Genomic DNA, 19,673 nt, shown 5'->3' on the forward strand with positions numbered 1-19,673 from the left:
TGAAACAACACAAGGCTGAAACTGGCTTCTGATTTGGCATTGTGTTAAAGGACAATTTTCACAGCTTTTTTTTATTTATTTATTTTTTTGTCTGGATTGCCTCAATCAGCACCCAGACTCGTCAAATTTAGGTTATCTCGCACTAAATACAAATGCATTTTGTTTTTGCGGCTCCTTGTTCTCGTTGTACGGATCAAACGGACGTTTGGACCAGAACTGATGAAACATTTTAGAACCTTTAAAGTTGTAGAAAACAGGTGGAGGGACATTGAACAGAGGGAGGGACAAATGGGCAGCCACTGCAAAAACGGAACTAGAAATAAGTAAAAATGTTCTTAAAATCGGTGTGTTTTGTCCTTGATTTGAGCAGGTAAATAAGATGATTTGCCAATGGAATAAGATTTTTTGCACTAAAAATAGGAACAATTCATCTCCATCATCTTATTTCAAGTGCAGGATGTCTAATTATCTTATTTTAGGGGTAAAAATACTCGTTCTATTGGCAGATAGTCTTATTTACCTGCCCAAATCAAGGATAAATACACATATATACATACATTTTCAGATCAGTTTTTGCAGTGAGAAAGACGAACGCTGGAGTGGACACAGGGAAATGGACTAAGGAGTGGACGAAGGACACAATAAGGGTCAAGAAACGTTTGATTGGACAGTAAGGAAGATACAGAGCAGGGACAGAAGGGCTGTGACTGGATTAGTGTTGTCCAGGTCACGATACCATCATCAAGTACTCGTACTTCTAAAAACAACCTGATACTCTGAACAGACACCGATCTTGTGCTTGATTTTCCTCCTGGGCTGGGCGACACTAACCTGACGACCAAGATGGATTTCGTTGCGCTTAGCTCCGCCTAGCTTCACTCACATCCATCTGGGACCTCTCCCATAGAGAGTGATTTCTTCAACCAATTTTATTGTCGAGCCAATAAGGACGCAGGGCTGGAGTTTCATAGATGTGACGTAGTGGAGAAGCGACCGTGACGTGAGACTGTTTTGATTCAGACAGCAATGGCGGCTTGCATCAAGGAAGCAAGCGTTGATGCTGCCATTTCTTCCGTGTTGTCCAATCTACCTAATATTGCTTCATTAAAAGAACATCAGAGAACGGCTCTGAAGGCTTTTGTTGGTTGTTCAGTTTTGTTTTTTCCTGCGTCGCTCTCATTAGCATCATGGGTTAGCTTCGGTGTGAGTGGTTGAAATAGCAAAAAACCAAGGAGAGACAAAAATTGAAGCTCCAACTGAATTCATCCATCGCCCTAGATGGTCAGTCGTTTTCAGTGGTCAATGATGTTGTTACGTTTTTTGTGATCTATAAGTACCAATTTATTAAGTACTCGGTATCGGTACATGGAATTGGAGAGTATCTAAAGTGAAGTACTTGTACTCAGTCTGGAAAAAAGCTGGTATCACAACTAGAAGGGAGCGGTGGCCATCAGGACCAATGAACAGACGGAGGAGGGTATATTAGTGTATTTTTCCTTGATTTGAGCAGGTAAATAGGATTATCTGCCAATGGAATGAGTATTTTTACCCCTAAAATAAGATAATTAGATAGATATGCACTTAAAATATGAACAATTCATCTACATCATCTTACTTGCAGTGCAAAATCTCATTCTATTGGCAAATAGTCTTATTTAGCTGCCCAAATCAAGAAAATTACACTAATTTCATGAAATTTTTACTCACTTTTAGTTCCCTTTTCGCAGCGCAGAGTGATATTACACTGCAAAAGGGGAACTAAAAGTAGGTAAATTCCTCCTGAAATTAGTGTATTTTTCATTGATTTGAGGTGGTAATTCAGACATTTGCCAATGGAATGAGATTTTTCCACTTAAAATAAGAACAATTCATCTCCATAATCAAGTGCAGGATGTCTAATTATCTAATTTCAGGGGTAGAAATTCTCTTTCAATTGGCAAAAAAATCTTATTTAGCTGCTCAAATCAAAGAAACATATACAAATTTTAAGATAATTTAACTTACTTTTAGTTCCCTTTTTGCAATGTACACACTTGGGAAGAATATGCCTTATGGTCCGAAAAATAACAAATAATAAAAACCACCGACACAGTAAACCAAATCATCGAAGCAGCCATCATACATCCACACATAAAACAAAACAAAAAAAACATTCAATGGATCCAGGTGGCAACACAGAAAGCAGTTTAGAAATGCTTTTGTTTTTTTTTCCTTTTAAATGACTGCAGTGAACAGCAGGACCGGCTGGAGCCAACAGGAGACGGTTACCTTGTCCAGGTGGGGTCAGGCAGACCGCCTGGCTCAGGGCGCAGAGGACACTCTGCTCAGCAAGGCCAATCCTCAGCTTCCCAGCCAGGGACCTGTCCATCAGAGCCACAACATCAACAACGTCACACACGCCTTTCTACTTCTTCTTTTATTTATTTATCTTTATAAACCTGCCGTACGTGATAAGCGCTACACAGTCAAACACGGCACACAGAGGCCGCACACGCTGCTGAAACGTGTGAATGTAGCGAGTGTGTGTGGAGGAGAGGGGGGGGGGGGGGGGGTCTTATTTTACCTGACGATGTAGCGGGCCTCGGAAAAGCGGCACGCCACAAAGAGGCCTTTGATGATGTCGATTTTCTTATTCATGGCCTGAGGCAGGCAGGAGGAAATTGAGATTCACAAAAGAGGAGCGAGAGGAGATATAAAGCAAAAAAAAAAAAAAAAAAGGAGAAAGAAGAAAAAAAAAGCGAGGTTACCAGAGAGTACAAACTGCATGTTCAAAGCAGGAAAAATGAACTAATTGCAGAGGAGAGATTCCAGCCAGGTGACGACTTACTCACCGGCTGTAAAATTAACCTCCTCCTTGTGAAGTAGACAAGATAGTCATTTCTGGTTCACTGCGCAGTTACATTAACATCTTTACTTCTACGTTCTTTGGCGTAACGCTAAGAGGGGGAAAAACTACAGCGCCTGGCAAATCCACTTAAACCCCATGAATTTATGTCACATTTTCACAAGCTTAGACGTATTTTGTTGAGATTTCTTTAGGGCTAAACCAGAGGTCTGCAACCTTTACAGTGTAGAGAGCCAATTTGCCTAAAAGTCCACTTCAATTAAACTCGTTCAGAGCCACAAATGTTGCCTGGCCTTTAGAAAAAAGACAAGTTGTAATTTTTGATAAAGATCTACTGTAGGAAATCTGTTGTCATCATTAAATAAACACATTTTTATGTCTATTTTGAGGTTTTAAAACACAGAGGATGGATGGGATGTTGATATTTGTGGATAATGATGTAAAAAATAAAAAAAATCATAGTTTGCAGCATAATGAAAAAATATTGATTTAAAATTAAATAATCCTGGCACTTTTAGCATTTATTATCATTATTACATTGAAATACCATAATAAAAATATAATTTGTAGCCCTGTGGAAGGTCCAAAGAGCCAATTGTGTGGAGAGGGGGGGGGGGGGGGGGGGGGGGGGGGCTAGAGGCTAGATTTTTGTCCGTTCTTCAGAAAATCCTGCGGCACATGTCCAGTCCTGCCACAGTTGCTCAATTTGATTTAGCTCTGGACTTCGAGTCGCTCTAACGCAATATGCTTTGATCTAAACCAGTGTGTCTCTGGTCCTCAGGGCCCGCTGTTGTTCCGTGTTTTCCATGTGTCTCTGGTCCGCTTGGCCCAAATGATTGTATTATCTCCTCGGGAATGACGGCGGGTGCCGGCAGAAGCCCGTAACACCGGCAGGGGAAGACCCAAAACATGCAGGACGGTGGGTCCTGAGGAGCAGCGTTAAAATTGCTCCATTGAAGCTCCGGCTGTTTTGCTTAGGGGTTGCTGTCGGGCTGGAAAGTGAACCTCTGTCTCACGTCTTCTGCAGCCACCAACAGCCTTTCTATCATGACTCTGCAGCCTTTAGCTCCACCTACTTCACCATCACCTCAGCTGCACTGCAAAAAGGGAACCAACAGTAAGTACATTTTCTTGAAATTTGTGTATTTTTCCTCGATTTGAGCAAGTAACTAAGACTATTTGGAAATGGAATGAGATTTTTGCACTTAAAATATGAACAATTAATCTCCATCATCTTATTTCCAAGTGCAGTTTATCTAATTATCTTAAATTAGGGGTAGAAATACTCATTCCATTGGCAAATAGTCTTATTTAGCTGCTCAAATTAAGGAAAAATACTAATTTCAAGAACATTTTACTTACTTTTAGTTCCCTTTTTGCAGTGTGGCTGCCATTTCCCAGCTAAAGCAAAGCATCTCTACATAAAGCTGCTTCCACCACGTTACCCCCGTCATATATCAGACTTATGCAGGGCTGGTTTTCTTCCATAAAGGGCGTTTTGCAATAAGGGCAAAAAGTTACATTTTGTCTTATTATCAGCGGAGCACCTTCTTTCACGTGTCAGCTGTGGCCACGTTTAAACAGGAGCAAGACCCCTGCTGGCTTTCACCAGTAAAAGATTGTTGTGGACTAAACTAACCACCACCTGAGCAGCGGGTCTCTGCAGCTCCTCCAGAGACGTGCAGCTGCACATCCCTCTGGGCAGCTTTAATGATGAAAGCTCGCCCTGCCAGGCGTGTCGGGTTAGGCGGACGCTTCTGACTCCTAATTCTAGCTGGTGGATTAAACGGCATAAATTCTTCTGCAGGGCGCCGTGATATCTTGTTCAATGCTCAGCCGCATCAACATACCACCCCCCACCCCCACCCTCCCTTTTCTTTCCCTGGGCCTAATAAAAAGAGGCAGACAATATATTCCCCGCGCTCGCTCTCCTCTAATGAAAATGTTATCCCGTGGCTCACCGAGTTCCCACTCATGCTGGCAATCTCCTTCAATTTCTTGAACACGCCTCCCGCCGTCAGGCTGGCCGGCTGGAACATGGTGCGCTGGTTGCTCCGGGAGCTCTCCGCCACGAGGCCCAGGTCTCCCTTCTCCTGCGCCTCCGCTTTGATTTTGTCCAAATGTCGCCCTGGTAACAGGAGGGAGACGGTGAGCGGCAGCGGCGGCGGCGGCCGACTTCTTGGCCGGCGGGGGGAGCGGAGGCGGCGCGTTTCTCACCGGTTGCTTGGGCGACGGCTTTCATCAGGACCGTCTCGCCGACGCCGAGCTCCATCCCGAGGTAGGCGGGGCCCAGCTGGTTCAAACACAGGTACACGCAGCACAGCAGGTCATCTGGGGGGGGGGAAAGGAACAAGGCGCGCGTCAAGAACATTCGGCGCACGCTCAGCCTCAGAAAGACAAGCATCACACTGCAAAAAGAGAACTAAAAATAGGTAACATTTTACTGAAATGAGTGTATTTGGACTTGATTTGAGCACAAATAAGATTATCTGCCAATGGAATGAGTCTTTTTTACCAATAAAATAATCCATCCATCCATTTCGAGTGCAGTAATTAGATATACTGCACTTAAAATAAGCAGATGGAGATGAATTGTTCCTATTTTAAGTGCAGAAATCTTATTCCATTGGCAGATCATCTTATTTACCTGGTCAAATCAAGGAAACATTCTTATTTTTAGTTCTATTTTTGCAGTGCAACACACTGCAAAAACCGAACTAGAATAAGTAAAATATTCTTTAAAATGAATGTTTTTGTCCTTGATTTAAGCAGGTAAATAAGATGATTTGCCAATGGAATAAGATTTCTGCACTTAAAATAGGAACAATTAATCTTCATCATCTTATTCCAAGTGTAGGATGTCTAAATATCTTATTTTAGGGGTCAAAATACTCATTCCATTGGCAGATAATATTATTTACCTGCTCAAATCAAGGATAAATACACTAACTTTAAGAACAATTTACTTATTTTTAGATCCGTTTTTGCAGTGCACTCAGAGCGTCATAAACCCTCACCGCCGCGCACGGAAATGAGACAGACACAAGCCAGCAGCTCAGACATCAACAAAGCAGACGTACTGAACCGCCTTCAGAAAAAAAAAAAAACAACTTAACAAGCGGCAACGCATCAGCATAAACTTTACAGGAACCCCACAGGTGGGCGCCGCCTCGCAGGCCGGCTGACAACGCCGGCGCTTTTATGTGCAACCCGGCTTCAAAAGGCCTGGCAGCGCCGCCATGATGGCGAAGATGAAGCAGCACGTACCTGGAGAGAGCAGCAGCACCGAGCGGAGCAGGTTCGACAGCGTCTCGATGTTTCTCAGCCTGCACAACGACAAAAAAACGGGAGAGACAAGGAGGACGACTTAAAGGTGTTTCCAGCTCATCCTGGGAACACCGAGAGGAGGGAAATGAGATTTTAAGTCCTTAACGGGAGCTGGCCAGGCAGATCAGGAGCTCGTTAGGGATGCGGTGAACAGCGGTTTCAGACAGCAGGTCATAGAAAGAGGTTTTTGTTATTTAAAATCCTTTAAGGGGAAACAGGTGAAAACAGGTGTTTTCAATTGAGAAGCAAAACTCTTGGGTTTCAGATATTCCTTTGAGACAGTAGAGGGACTCAACCAGTCATCGATAGCCATGAGTGGCATGATTTATTTATTTTGTATTAATTTATTTAAACCTGAAACGTTGATCTTCATCGATTGATTTACCCAACATGCAGCTTCACTCATCTTTTGGTGTTTGAATTTAACAGAATTTAACAGAATTTAACAGAATTTTTGATTTTTCTTATGGATAAACATTACATACACAAGCGCACTCTCACAAACACCTACAGGTGTTGGGATTCAGATGTTTACAGATTTACTTCTATACAGAAAACCTCTATTATTAGCTTTAGCTGTCACTTCATACATGTGGTATTAAGTAATGCTGAATATTTTTTTTTTTAGTTATTAAGGCGTTGGTTGTTTGTACCTGTAATAGTTAATCGGTTGGTTTTGTTGTTCTTTTTATATCTCTCTTTGCAGGTGTAGAAGCAGACTCAGAGGATGTTACATCGCTCTCTCCCTTTTCTCTCTTTCTCTTTAACCTTTTCTCCCTTTAAGCATTTTGTCTGGACTGTTTCTCTCCTTTTTTCCCACTTTTTTTTTACCCGTTTCAGTGTCCATTGAACATGAAACAGTACCAGCATAAAATCTAATAAAGCTTCCTGCATATATAAAGCAGAACAGCTCCGCTTGTAAAAGTAAAATCTGTTGGGCTCTCTTTGGCATTAAGACAACAAATATTATTGCTACTCTGACAGACAGGCTTTGGAATATAAAGTAAATAACAAAATCAACAGATTCTGACTGGCATGCATTGGTGGAGAACAGTCAGTAATTGTTGCTACTAGGGCTGAACGAGTTTGGGAAATAATCTAATTGCGATTTTCTTTCTTAATATTGCGATTTAATGCGATTTTTTTTTTCCCCCAGTTTAATTTATCATGTCTTTTTAAACATATACAAACAACAAATCATTTTGTTTCCTCGCTGTGCAGATTAGGTGCTAAAAGACCCGCAGCATCTAAACTCAGAGCAGAAATAATTGCGTTCTGCCTACGATATATTTCAACCAAAATTGCAATTTTGACTTTTCTCTGCGTTAACCACGAGCAACAAAAATGGCGTCTAAATAAAGACGTTTGTAAACAAGGACTATTCAAAACAAGAACTTTTAATGTTTCTATTAATCAGAATATTATTCAAGAGAACAGCTTTTAATTTAATTGGACATCAATCCTTGTTGAACATAAAGTGTAACCAGTCAATGTATTAAACTGATTGACCTGTACTTAATGCTATGTATGATTATACAAACTCTAAAACAAGTAATAAAATTAGATTATCTCACTGCTGCAACTGTCTTCCCTTCCATGTGGAGGCAAACCCACTTTAAACATTTTACCAACACCTAATGGACGTGTCTAATTCCCTAATTGTTACATAGCCAAAAATTGCAGACTCTGCGATTTGGAAATTGCGTTTTTTTAAAATCGCGATTATATTGAAAATGCGATTAATTGTTCAGCCCTATTATAGACGGTGCTTTAAAGCCAGCCAGGATTCCAGGCTAACATCCAGCCTGAGGGCGAGAAACGAGGTGCGTCCTGCCAAGAGGCATTTTTAACCAAATATTCGTTTCAGTCCAGAGGTATAATTATTTCACAGTGAAAAGCAAACATGTGCATTCAGTTTTTACTTTGAAACTGAGGGTTTATGTTGCACGATTACGCCACCATGAAACGAGAACAGCTCAACTTCTCACCGTTTGTCTCGATTTGGGTTCTTTGTCGAAACAATTTGGATTTTTGCTTAATGTTCTTTCACATACAGACGTTTTTAAATCAGCTGCAGATCGATTCCAATCTCTTTGCACCCCCCCAAAAAAGAAAAAATGTCTCATTTCCCATTGTGTTATAGCAGTAGACCGTCTGAAATGTGAAGAAAAAAAAAACTCTACACGGAGCTCTTACCTGCCAGAGTCCTCTTCAATTTTCTCAAAGGTTCGAGCCACTGCCAAGTACGGCACTCTGGAGAGAGATGAGGAGACGGTTAGCAGGGGAAGCCTTCACGCTGACGGCTTTTTCTATTTTTTTATTTTTTTTTTTACATGCGCGGCATTTAGCTGACTCGGATGTTGGGAACAACTGGCAATTAGTGCAGCAGGAGCACAAGCTTTGATAAGAGGTTATCAAACTGCACGGGGAGCGAGGAGGACAAATGTTGGGAAAGCAGTGCCCTTAGGAAAAAGTGGAGGAAAAAAAACAAAAACAACAATCTGCATGGAGAGTGAAGGAACGGAGTCGTTCTCTAATAAACACATCAGCTTTTCTTTTAATACCAGGGGGACTTTTTTTCTTTGCAGCTTTAAATAATAAGAGATTTTGCACCAAATTTTTCTTATGCTTCGCCTCTTTCTCGTCTGTTTTTGCATTTATCAACCAACAGGATAGGATCTCACGTTCTCGGACAAACGATGTTGAGCTAAACCCGTTTTTCTCGGGTTGTATGAAGATGATTTCTAGAGTTTCCTGTTAGCATTGAAAACGATAAAACTATGCTTTGCTCACTTTTGGCCTTGTTTCCAGCAGGCGTGGTCCACCGGATGGTAGTTAGGTCTGGATGGGTTGTAGTCCGTCTGCGCCGAGGTAGATTCACTAAAAAAATAAAACAAAAAAAACCAGCTGAAAACGTATATCTATGTCAACTTTATTTATAGAGAACTACAGAGAGATATTTATGCATTGCTATGTAGAAACAACCCACAGTAATAACCTTAAAAATAAAGTTAAGTCAGGAACAACAACAATAAATTAATATCATAATAAATAGAAGAAATAAATAATATAAATATCAAACACATATCAAAATAAGTTGATATATGAAGCTCAAATGAGCTGAAAGAAAATTAAAATCAGGGCTTTAGAAGCTCCTCTAGGTTTCTGTGATTTGAGTATTTCTTTATTCAGCCCACAAAACAGGAGCAGACACTATAATCAGATTGAATTTGTCTTTTTAAAGAGCCTTGAGATGACGAATTGGCGCTATATAAATAAAATTTTATTGCATGGTGAGGTTGCCTCTTTTCCACTTTATCTTGGAACATGCTGCAACATCTAACCTCCCAAACAAAACATCAGTTTGTTTTTTATTAGGATTGGGGATTCGGCGTCATTAGGAAGAGGCAATACGTGTTTTAGGGAGTCACTTCTTGGTATTTTTCTGGGTAGACGCAGCTCGGCGGCGGCAGCAGCAGCAAACCCGTACAGCGTCTTCCCCTAAAGACGCAACCCAAAGGCAACATAAGGAAAACGGCAGGGAGCCTTAACGGAGCCTTGTGGAACCCCACATTTAAAAAGGCGCTGCGGCTTGTAATTATACAACCACATGAAAAAACTCCTGGCAAATAAAAGACGCCAACCAATGCAGAACGGTTCCTTTGATGAGAAATACTGTATTTTTCAACCAATAAGCCACACCGGATTATAAGGTGCATTAAATATTCTTCCTTAATCTGCACTGCAAAAGGGGAACTAAAAGTCAGTAAAATTTTCTTGAAATTATTGTATTTCTCCTTGATTTGAGCAGGTAAATAAGAATATTTGCCAAAGAAATAAGATTTTTTTTGCACTTAAAATAAGAACAATTCATCTCCATAACCTTATTTCAAGTGCAGGATATCAGGATATTATCTAATATTAGGGGTAAAAATACTCATTCCATTGGCAAATTTTTTACTTTTGGTTCCCTTTTTGCAGTGTGCCACTCTCTCCTGAGAGGGAGAGCTATAGTAGGACTACACCGCCCTGTTTCTAACATAAGGCCAAAATAAAATAAACTTTTATACTGAATTAACTTAATTGGTTTATTGTTGCTAGCACGTACTCCAGCCTTACAGGAATGCACTTCTAGTTTAGACATTACAGTCAAGCAGTCTTGTAGACAGCTCAGGGGTCCTTTCAGGTAGTGACACAGTGTACCGTAATGCTCCTAATACCCATTGAGTGGAGCGGCTTTGTTGCTAACCAGAGTCGTTTTTTACACATTTTAACAGATTTTGAGCGCATAGTACCACATAAAATCAGTCGGTAAGCACAACAATAATCATATATAAAAGGTATCATCAATCACCATCAATTGTGAGAAAGTTTAAGGATTTTTAAGTGCGCCTTATAGTCCAAACAATACGGTACTAAGACCTGTTGTAATAAAGCGGCGTTTCACTCTGCCGTTTCCTGAATCCACAACTGAAAGATCTGAAACCCTCCAAAGACGCCTTTAAGGACAGCTTGTCAAGCATGAAGTGATAACTTTAAGATGAAAAGAAAAAAACACTGTTGCAGTGATTCAACATGGAGAAAAAGCATGTGTTCGAGTTTCAAAACTTTAATTCTTTGCAGAAACACCATCTTTGAGCAGCCTTAGGAAGTTATTTTCAAACAGTGAAGCTGGAATTCATGATGAAATGTGAACTAATGCTGTGAAATTTGTTTTGCATGCGTTGCCCATCCTTCGCCGTTGCACACAGCCAGAGCGATGAAAAATAAATAGTTGTGGAGATGAAAAATGCATTTGCTCCTTTCCCAAAACTAAAAATAGTCTGCGGCCGGAACAGATAGCATGACCTCGAACCGACACAGCGATTACGCGCTGCTGCTGCCGCTTCTGCTTTACTTATAAGGAAAAATCTAAATACTAATAGCATTAGAGAACCTCCTGGCTGACACGTTGTAGAAAGGATCGGTTTGTCCTTAGGGCGGGTGGACACCACCACGAGCCTCTATTCTGCTGCAGCTAGCTTTAGCTGCATCACACAGGCCTCTACAATTTATACACAGCCTTAACTGTTTGTTTGTAGTTTAATTACTTGCTTTGCAGTAATTAAACGTGGCTGATGGCACAGGTAATCACATCACATCCACTTTCCCCCGTTTCCCCAAAGGCGAGGACATAGATGTTACAATTAAGAGCTGTGCGGCACACAGACTCCTAAACACAATTATCGACTTACTTCTAAATTGATTTTTTTTTCTTAATTCAAGACACACACAAAAAAAAAAAACACTTTTACATGGAGTTGGTTTGCACATGTTGGAAGTTGGACATATATAGAACTCGGAGATCTACAAGCATAGGCCAAACTATGTTTTAGACTTTCAGCTTTAACAGGCTATTCAATTCAATTTCATTTATATAGCGTCAATTCATGACACACGTCATCTCAAGGCACTTTACAAAGTCAAATTCAATCAAATCCTCCAGGTTGGTCAGAAAGTTTCCTCTCTAAGGAAACCCAGCAGATTGCATCAAGTCTTAACAAGCAGCATTGATGGCTTTGCAGCAATCCCTCATACTGAGCATGCATGAAGCGACAGTGGAGAGGAAAACTCCCCATTAACAGGAAGGAAAAACCTCCAGTAGAACCAGAACCAGGCTCAATGTGAACGCTCATCTGCCTCGACCCACTGGGGGTTAGAGTTTTGTAAAAGTAGACAAGGTTCAAGTAATAAACTGTGACACAGGACAGGGTTTTGTTGGTTTGCCGACACGTGTTGCTCAGTAAAAGTCATTTTGTTGTAGATTTGCACCACTTACATAAAATAGGCTCTATAGCCGTAAATGTGTCAAACTACAGACACAAAGCCTTAGGGGACTTTTTTGCTCTGCTGAGGCCAGAAAACACCGTTTCTCATCACTCCATGTGCTCTGGGCTTTACAAAAAGGTCCAGTCCACTTTGTTTTGGTTCAGGTAAAAACCGCCGCTAGCTGTCAAATTATTAGTATTATTTTAATGTATATTTCTTTGTCTTATTAAGTTGATGTTGCATAAAAAAAAGGTGCAATTTTTTCTTTACAGAAACCAAATGACAATGATTTAAATCATTTTATAAAAAAAAAAAAATTGAGGACAAAGCATTAAAATTCGACTTTGGAAAGTGCCTTGAGATGACATGTGTCATGAATTGGCGCTATATAAATACAACTGAATTAAATTTAATTAACATTTAAATAAAACTTCTGATCAGAAAAAGATTTTAGGCGCACATTTGACTCCTTGAACGCAGCTGGATTTACATAAGAGGGCTGGGGGAATTACCTTAACAGCCCCATAGAGAGGATATTTAACCGACGGGGAGCAATGTGTGGCCAAGGGTCTTGCTCAAGGACCCAGTGACAGGGTTTCAAACAGCCGAATGCATGTCTCCCCGACCATTACACTGCAAAACCGCAGCTAAAAATAAGTTACATTTTCTGAAATTAGTGTGTTTGTCCTTGATTTTAACAGGTAAATAAGAAGATCTGCCAATGGAATGAGATTTTTTGCACTTAAAATAGGAACAACTCATCTCTGTCATCTTATTTCAAGTGTAGTATATCTAATTATCTTATTTTAGGGGTAAGAATACTAATTCCATTGAGAGATCATCTTATGGATGGATGGATTCTTATACTATAAACTTGGAAAACTCAAGTTATCACTGTTTCCTATGTTAAAAATCTAGATTTTATCCCAGACTCAAAATTCACTTTGTGATTTTCTTGTGAGGCCCGACATGCCAGCTTACAATTTAGTCCAATTCCACAGTTCTCTCTCTTTCCACGCAAACTAACGGGTTTAAACTGTGTTTAAAGCAACATTATAACAAACACTGACCATAAAAGAACAACAAAACATCCTGCTTGATTGAATTAGTTCTTTTTCAAGCAAAAAAAAATAATAAAAACTTGAAGGACTGTGAGGTTACGCTCAATTTAAGCAATAAAGCATACTATGTGCAAATTTAAAAGAAACAAATGTTAAAAATGGGGTTCAATAGAGCGATTAGATGTATTTTGTGCTCTAAACTGCCCTTAATTGACTACAAAATTATAAGCAAAGACAGCATTTCATTACTTTTAAACAAACAGGCGCAAAGACCCATTAATATTGCATATAATATTGCAATAGCTCTGGTGTGCAGAGCTTCCAGGACACGTTCAGCAACTTCTAAAGCTCATTCAATTGTTTTTAGCAGCAAAATAATGTGCATCGCCTACATTGCACTACTGTAAAACAGATTTATAACTTTGACAATAGGTGTGAAGACTGAAAAACACCAAGACAAAAATACTAATTTAATACATATACATTATTTTCCTCTCAGCGTGGGAACCCCGTTACGGATAAAGATGAATTTGAAGTTAGATTTCGTTAAGCAGCTAAACTGGCTGTTAAATTAGCAGCTGGGTCACAATCAGAGATGGAGTTGCTGATTAAACTGGTAGTTTGACAACACTTCAGAAAACACGCGCGCTTTATTGCTGGCTGATAATCAGGGATATTAAATTACTGCTCCATTTTTAATAACGCACTGCGGCATTAGTCATTAATTATATATGTACATGCAGAAATCTGGCTCTTAGTCGAGTTTCAGGGATGTCAGGTTAATGACGACGATCATTAACTGAGCAAGCAATTAAGTCTTTCATAAAGTCTCTTCTTCACCTACTCTGCTGGTGCGTTGTAAACTTCCAACACCCACAGTCTTTTTTTATTTAGTTTTTTTTTTTTTTTTTATCTCCAAACTATTATGAACCGGCTGATCCTAATTAGCTGCGTGTAAGGCTATGAGGCTGACATTAACCAGCCTTTGAGATTCTCCTGAATCCCTGAAAAAACGTGGGAGATTACAGGCGGACCTGGAACGACGGCCACTTCAATGTTGACGCGAGGGAAATCTTTTTAAACTGTAGATTTCAGACGCTTTGAATTACCTTTAATTACGCCAATTAAATGTCAAGGTGTCTTTTTCTTAGATGACACAGAGGCTCTACGGCGTTTCTTTATGCAAACACAAAGAAATATGCTTTATTAAGTAAATCTATCGGCACTTCTCTCCAGTGGGAAGGTGCCGTTTGTCCTGGATTTGAGCAGGTAAATAAGAAGATCTGCCAATGGAATGAGATTTTTTGCACTTAAAATAGGAACAACTCATCTCCGTCATCTTATTTCAAGTGTAGTATATCTATTTATCTTATTTTAGGGGTTAGAATACTCATTCCATTGGCAGATCATCTTATGGATGGATGAATTCTTATACTATAAAGTTGGAAAACTCAAGTTATCACTGTTTCCTAGGTTAAAAATCTAGATTTTATCCCAGACTCATGCCTGCTTACAATTTAGTCCGATTCCACATTTCTCTCTCTTTCCACGCAAACTAATTGGTTTAAACTGTGTTTAAAGCAACGTTATAACAAACACTGACCATAAAAGAACAACAAAACATCCTGCTTGATTGAATTAGTTGTTTTTCAAGCAAAAAAATTATAAATACTTGAAGGACTGTGAGGTTACGCTCAATTTATGCAATAAAGCATATGTGCAGTGGGAAGGCACCGGCCAGCTTGGTTTCACATATTCAGAGGGAAACTGATGCACGCTCGTTAACATTTATCCATTTCTTTCTCCCCTCTCCGCCTTATTTATGTGAAAAGGACAATTATACACATACACACTCGGCCCCTATTTTAGTCAATATCTATGCATATATTTATACTTTTCTACAAGACCCAAATGGAACTGGGTTTTCCGTTAATGAAAAACATTTGTAACAAAATAAACCAATCAAGCATTTACAAAAAAACAATCAAAACTGAAAACAATATCAGCAGTAAAAAACCGATGTTCTTTTCATCTACTTAGATATATGAGCAGACTCTATCAAGGGCGTGTGGGTGTGTTAAGTGTTAGAAAAGGGTGATATCATTTAGTTACACAATTAAAACCAAAGGCAGCTGTAAGTAGAAGGAGGTTAAGCTGCGAGAGAACGCGCCGTCCTTGACGACTTGCTGCAGAGAGGAGCAGAAACACCGAGCTCTGAGTGATTTAGACGTGGAGGGGGAAAAGAAAAGTCTGACTGCAAATCAAATAAGTCGTAGCGACTGGAAAAATGGAGCTACTGTGTGATGTTCCCGAGCTACAAAGATCAGCCTCTACTCAACCGAGGTCAGGAAAAGGAAACGGGCATCAGAGAGGCGACGAGAGGCTAAAGTTGCCTGCTGTTTGCCGTTTTTGGGACGTGCACTGCAAAAACAGAACTAAAAATAAGTAAAACTTTCTTCAAATGAGTGCGTTTGTCCTTGATTTGAGCAGGTAAATAAGATTATCTGCCAATGAAATGTGTATTCTGACCCCTAAAATAAGATAATTAGATATACTGCACTTGAAATAAGATGATGGAGATGAGTTGTTCCTATTTTAAGAGCATAAATCTTATCCTATTGGCAGATCATCTTATTTACCTGCTCAAATCAAGGATAAATGCACTAATTTCAAGAAAATCTGAGTTATTTTTAGTTCTGTTTTTGCAGTGTGAGAGAAGAACCGCTGCAGCTTAGATTACTGGGAGAGTGAAAGTCATAGGGACCGTCACTGCATCACATATGGTTTGGTGCTGGTGTGGCTGCAGAACGGCTGGGGTTCATGAACAAGTCACGAGGTTTCTGCATATTCTTCATGCAAATTCTGCTCATGTGTGGAGTATTTATTAATATACTTTGTTAAACGGACGAGGGACAGCCCAGACTGCTGGATGGATGGATAATTGCAGACAACGGGATGAGTGGACCAATGGAAGGATGGGGTGGGAGGTAAAGCAGCGGTTTGCAACCTTTACTGTCCGAGAAACCATCGTTGCCTGTTCAGCAAAGTTAAATCAAGTCTGTTTAGAGCCGCAGGCGTTACACGGTGACCCTAATTTTTACAACTATACAGGAGATCTAAAATTTCTAGTACTTCTAGCCTTTATGCAACTAATCCATAGAGAAGCTGAAAAACTGCTGAAACTTTCCAGTTGTTTTGCTGATATTTTTGTATAAAAAAAACCTGAGCTGGTTTAGATTTTTGTGGCTCCAGTTATTATAGGCATTGTGGATGGTGCAAAGAGCCACAGGGTTGCAGGCCTCTGGATTAAAGGAACGGGTGAATGGACGTTTAATTTAGACCAGGGGCTGCTCCTGTTTCTGCTTCCATCCTCATTCAGACCTGGAAAACGCATAAAGCCGTACTTTTCCAGGTGGAGTCACCATTAAACATGACACCTGGACAGGTATGGGAGCAATGCAACCTCTAAGGGCAGCGTTCTGCAGAAAACGGATGTGGACTTTACTGAACTGGACTGACGACCAGGTCTCCTTCAGCAGGAGGGGGATCGCCTAAAAACTTCACCAAGGACTAAAAACTTCACACAGCAACAACTCAGATGGCATTACACCAGAGCTTCAGATTGTCAATGGTCCACCCCAATACTGCAGATTCTACAGCAGGGGTGTCCCAACTTTCCTTCAGGTGGGCCAAAAGAGTAAAGTCAAAAGTACACAAGGGCCACCAAAAAATAAAATAAGATGTTCTACAGGACTGTCTCAAAATATTAGAATATCGTGAAAAAGTATACTAGTAGGCTATTCAACTAATCACTTGAATCGTCTAATTAACTCGAAACACTGCAGGGTTTCCTGAGCCTTGAAAAACACTCAGCTTGATTCAGTAAACTAAATCACAAGTATGGTAGTGGTTAAGAGACGACATAAGATTCTCACAGTAACTGGTGTACTGACCATGGCATTACTGTCCTTGATTGGCCTGCCAATTCCCCTGACCTGAACCCCATAGAGAATTTGTGGGGTATTGTGAAGAAGAAGCTGAAAGACACCAGACCCAACAATGCAAATGAGCTAAAGGCCGCTATTGAAGCATCCTGGGCATCCATAACACCTCAGCAATGCCACAGGCTGATTGCCTCCATGCCACGCCGCATTGATGCAGTAATCTGTGCAAAAGGATTCCCAACCAAGTACTGAGTGCATTAATGGACATTTTCAAATGTTTTGATTTTGTTTTGCTGTTATATTTTTTTTTTTTTACTTGGTCTGAGGAAATATTTTGAGATAGGATTTTAGAGTTTTCTTCAGCTGTACGCCATAATCAGCGATATTAAAACAATAAAAGGCTTGCGATATTTCAGTTGATTTGTAATGAATCCAGAATGTATGACGTTTCATGTTTTTTAATTGCATTACAGAAAATAAAGAACTTTATCACAATATTCTAATTTTCTGAGACAATCCTGTATATAGGCCTATATAAAAAAAAATAAATAAATAAATAAATAAAACTGTTTGACATTTTTTTTAATATATAATTTTTTTTTGCCTGCTCCACAAAATATGTGCATGAGAGATTTTAATTAAATTTGTCAGATTTTCTGTTGGAAAGACAGATATGCAAAAGTTCAAAAACTCAAAAAAATCGTTTTGCACATTTGCCAAATAAAAATTTGGTCATCCAGTTTTCAGAATCTGTTGGAATCGATTGACTGACTTTTTATTTATACATTTCTTGCGTACTCTAAGTAATAAGAACAGCATTGGGGTCGGCCTTACTTTGAAAGCGCTTGCTGTGTTCAACCAATTTTAAAGGCATACTATGCAACATTTTTCAGTTAATTAATGTGTTCCATACCGTTTTGGATGATTAAATGAGTCATTTCAGGTCGAACTAAGGTTTTCTCGGCCGCCCTGGTGGTCTGTGGGGGAAATACCGCACTTGCAATTGCAGGAGCTTACGGCCCGCACACACAGAAGTTTTGCTTTACGGCGAGAACTCCATGTGTTTTTGCCCTGCCATTCACTATATGCACGCGCGAAAGCAACAACAAAGAACCACGTGTTAACGTCAAATAAACATGCAAGCATATCGAGTTTTATTATTATTATTATTATTATTTTTATTATTAATATTATTTGGTTTTTTTATGTTGGCGAGACGCTACCGCGGCGGCCGCGGCAGCTTGGCGAGGCGGTGGCGGTAGCGTCTCGCCAACATAAAAAAATAAAATAAAAAAATAAAAATAATAATAATAATAATAAAACTGGCGAGGCGGCGGCGGCCGTGGCTTGGCGAGGCGGTAGCGTCTCGCCAACATAAAAAAAAAAATAATAATAATAAAACTGGCGAGGCGGCTTGGCGAGGCGGCTCGGCGAGGCGGCTTGGCTCGCCAAGATAGCGCTGCGGGAAACCCTGATGTTCATACTTTCACTGTTAGTCATTGTTTGTACTGCCGTTTTTTCCACTTTTCGTTGCGTTCGCCTGTCTGCTAAGCTCAAAACAACCGCGCCTGGCTTGATGGAGAAACCAGAACAGCTGAGCATCTTTACGACAGTGCACTTTTACTTTCGCCCTCTGGGGGGAGCCTCGCTGGAAAATCAACCCCGGTTGCATAGTATACCTTTAATAACCAAATAAAACCAGAGTTTGTGCATGAAAGTCTGCATTTCAGTCATTGGTTAATCGTTGTCCCATTTGCTATGAAATTAAAGAGAATGTAAAAAGTGTAGTGATTAAAGGACACTTTCTCTTAATACTTTCTCACCCTTTCGTGTCTTTCCGCTCCTCCTCAGAGTTTTTCCTTTCTGCACTCGTCTTTTTCTGGCCTTCATTCTTCTCTGGTTTCTCTGTCTTAACTCCGGCCTTTCTGGGAGCTAATAAAAGGGGGGGGGGGGGGGGGGGGGGGAAGAATATGGAGAAAGTGTGATGGTAGAGGCAAGGTTTGACGGCGGGAAGAAATTTGCTGTCTCCTCGCACTGATAAAAGCGCAGCACATTTTTAATGCAAGCACAGAGCAATGCAAATTCCTTCTCACCAAAGAAACTGCTGATTGGGGTTTTCTTGGCTGGCTCCTTATCTTTCTGCTCCTTTGCCTCTTTCGGCTTTTTTCCAGCCGTTTGACTTTTTGGGCTCCCTGTGTCTTCCGTGTCCTTTTCAACCACCTCCTCCTCCTCTTTGGCGACGGCGGGCCCTTTCTCATCATCCGTCTCCTCCTTCGCTTCAATTTGCTTTTCCGCCCCCTCAGCTTTCTTTTCTTGCTCATCAGAGATCTTTTCTTCTACCTGCTCCTCCTCCTCCTCCTTGGCCTTTTCTCCTCCTTTCTTCTTGCTCTCCACCTCCTCGTCTGGGCTGTTAGCCTCAGTCGCTGCCTTTTCAACCTTTTCTTCCTTTGCTCCCTCCTCCATGGGTTCATCGGTGTTCCCTACACAGGGGAAGACAGAAAGGGAGTGAAGTCATTGAAGAGATAAATGCCAGCAGGTTTACTGAGGGCAGCCATTTTTTCTTTTTTTCTTTTTTTTTTTGCGAGGCCACGTTTGAAGCTACTTTTTTTTTTTCTTCAATAAACGCCGCAGGTGATATTTCTGAGCTTTCCGTTTCACCCGAGACACTCAGGTAGGAGGGGAAATTAC

The 19,673-nt window shown here is 40.4% G+C and overlaps 1 protein-coding gene across 1 annotated transcript in view; it reads right to left on the minus strand.

Annotated features, from left to right (window-relative positions):
• Positions 1-19,673, minus strand: part of lig1 (ligase I, DNA, ATP-dependent) — a 95,012-nt gene that overhangs the window by 53,965 nt on the left and 21,374 nt on the right. Inside the window, exons 6-14 of the mRNA XM_036138597.1 lie at positions 19,079-19,465; positions 18,809-18,917; positions 8,966-9,052; positions 8,369-8,425; positions 6,113-6,171; positions 5,063-5,176; positions 4,807-4,973; positions 2,564-2,640; positions 2,269-2,360 (exon numbers count right to left, since the gene is read on the minus strand). Coding sequence (XP_035994490.1) covers positions 2,269-2,360; positions 2,564-2,640; positions 4,807-4,973; positions 5,063-5,176; positions 6,113-6,171; positions 8,369-8,425; positions 8,966-9,052; positions 18,809-18,917; positions 19,079-19,465 — 1,149 coding nt within the window. The remainder of the gene's footprint in view (positions 1-2,268; positions 2,361-2,563; positions 2,641-4,806; positions 4,974-5,062; positions 5,177-6,112; positions 6,172-8,368; positions 8,426-8,965; positions 9,053-18,808; positions 18,918-19,078; positions 19,466-19,673) is intronic.

Source organism: Fundulus heteroclitus, chromosome 6 (genome assembly GCF_011125445.2).
Source record: "Fundulus heteroclitus isolate FHET01 chromosome 6, MU-UCD_Fhet_4.1, whole genome shotgun sequence".
NCBI classification, from domain to species: Eukaryota; Metazoa; Chordata; class Actinopteri; order Cyprinodontiformes; family Fundulidae; genus Fundulus; species Fundulus heteroclitus.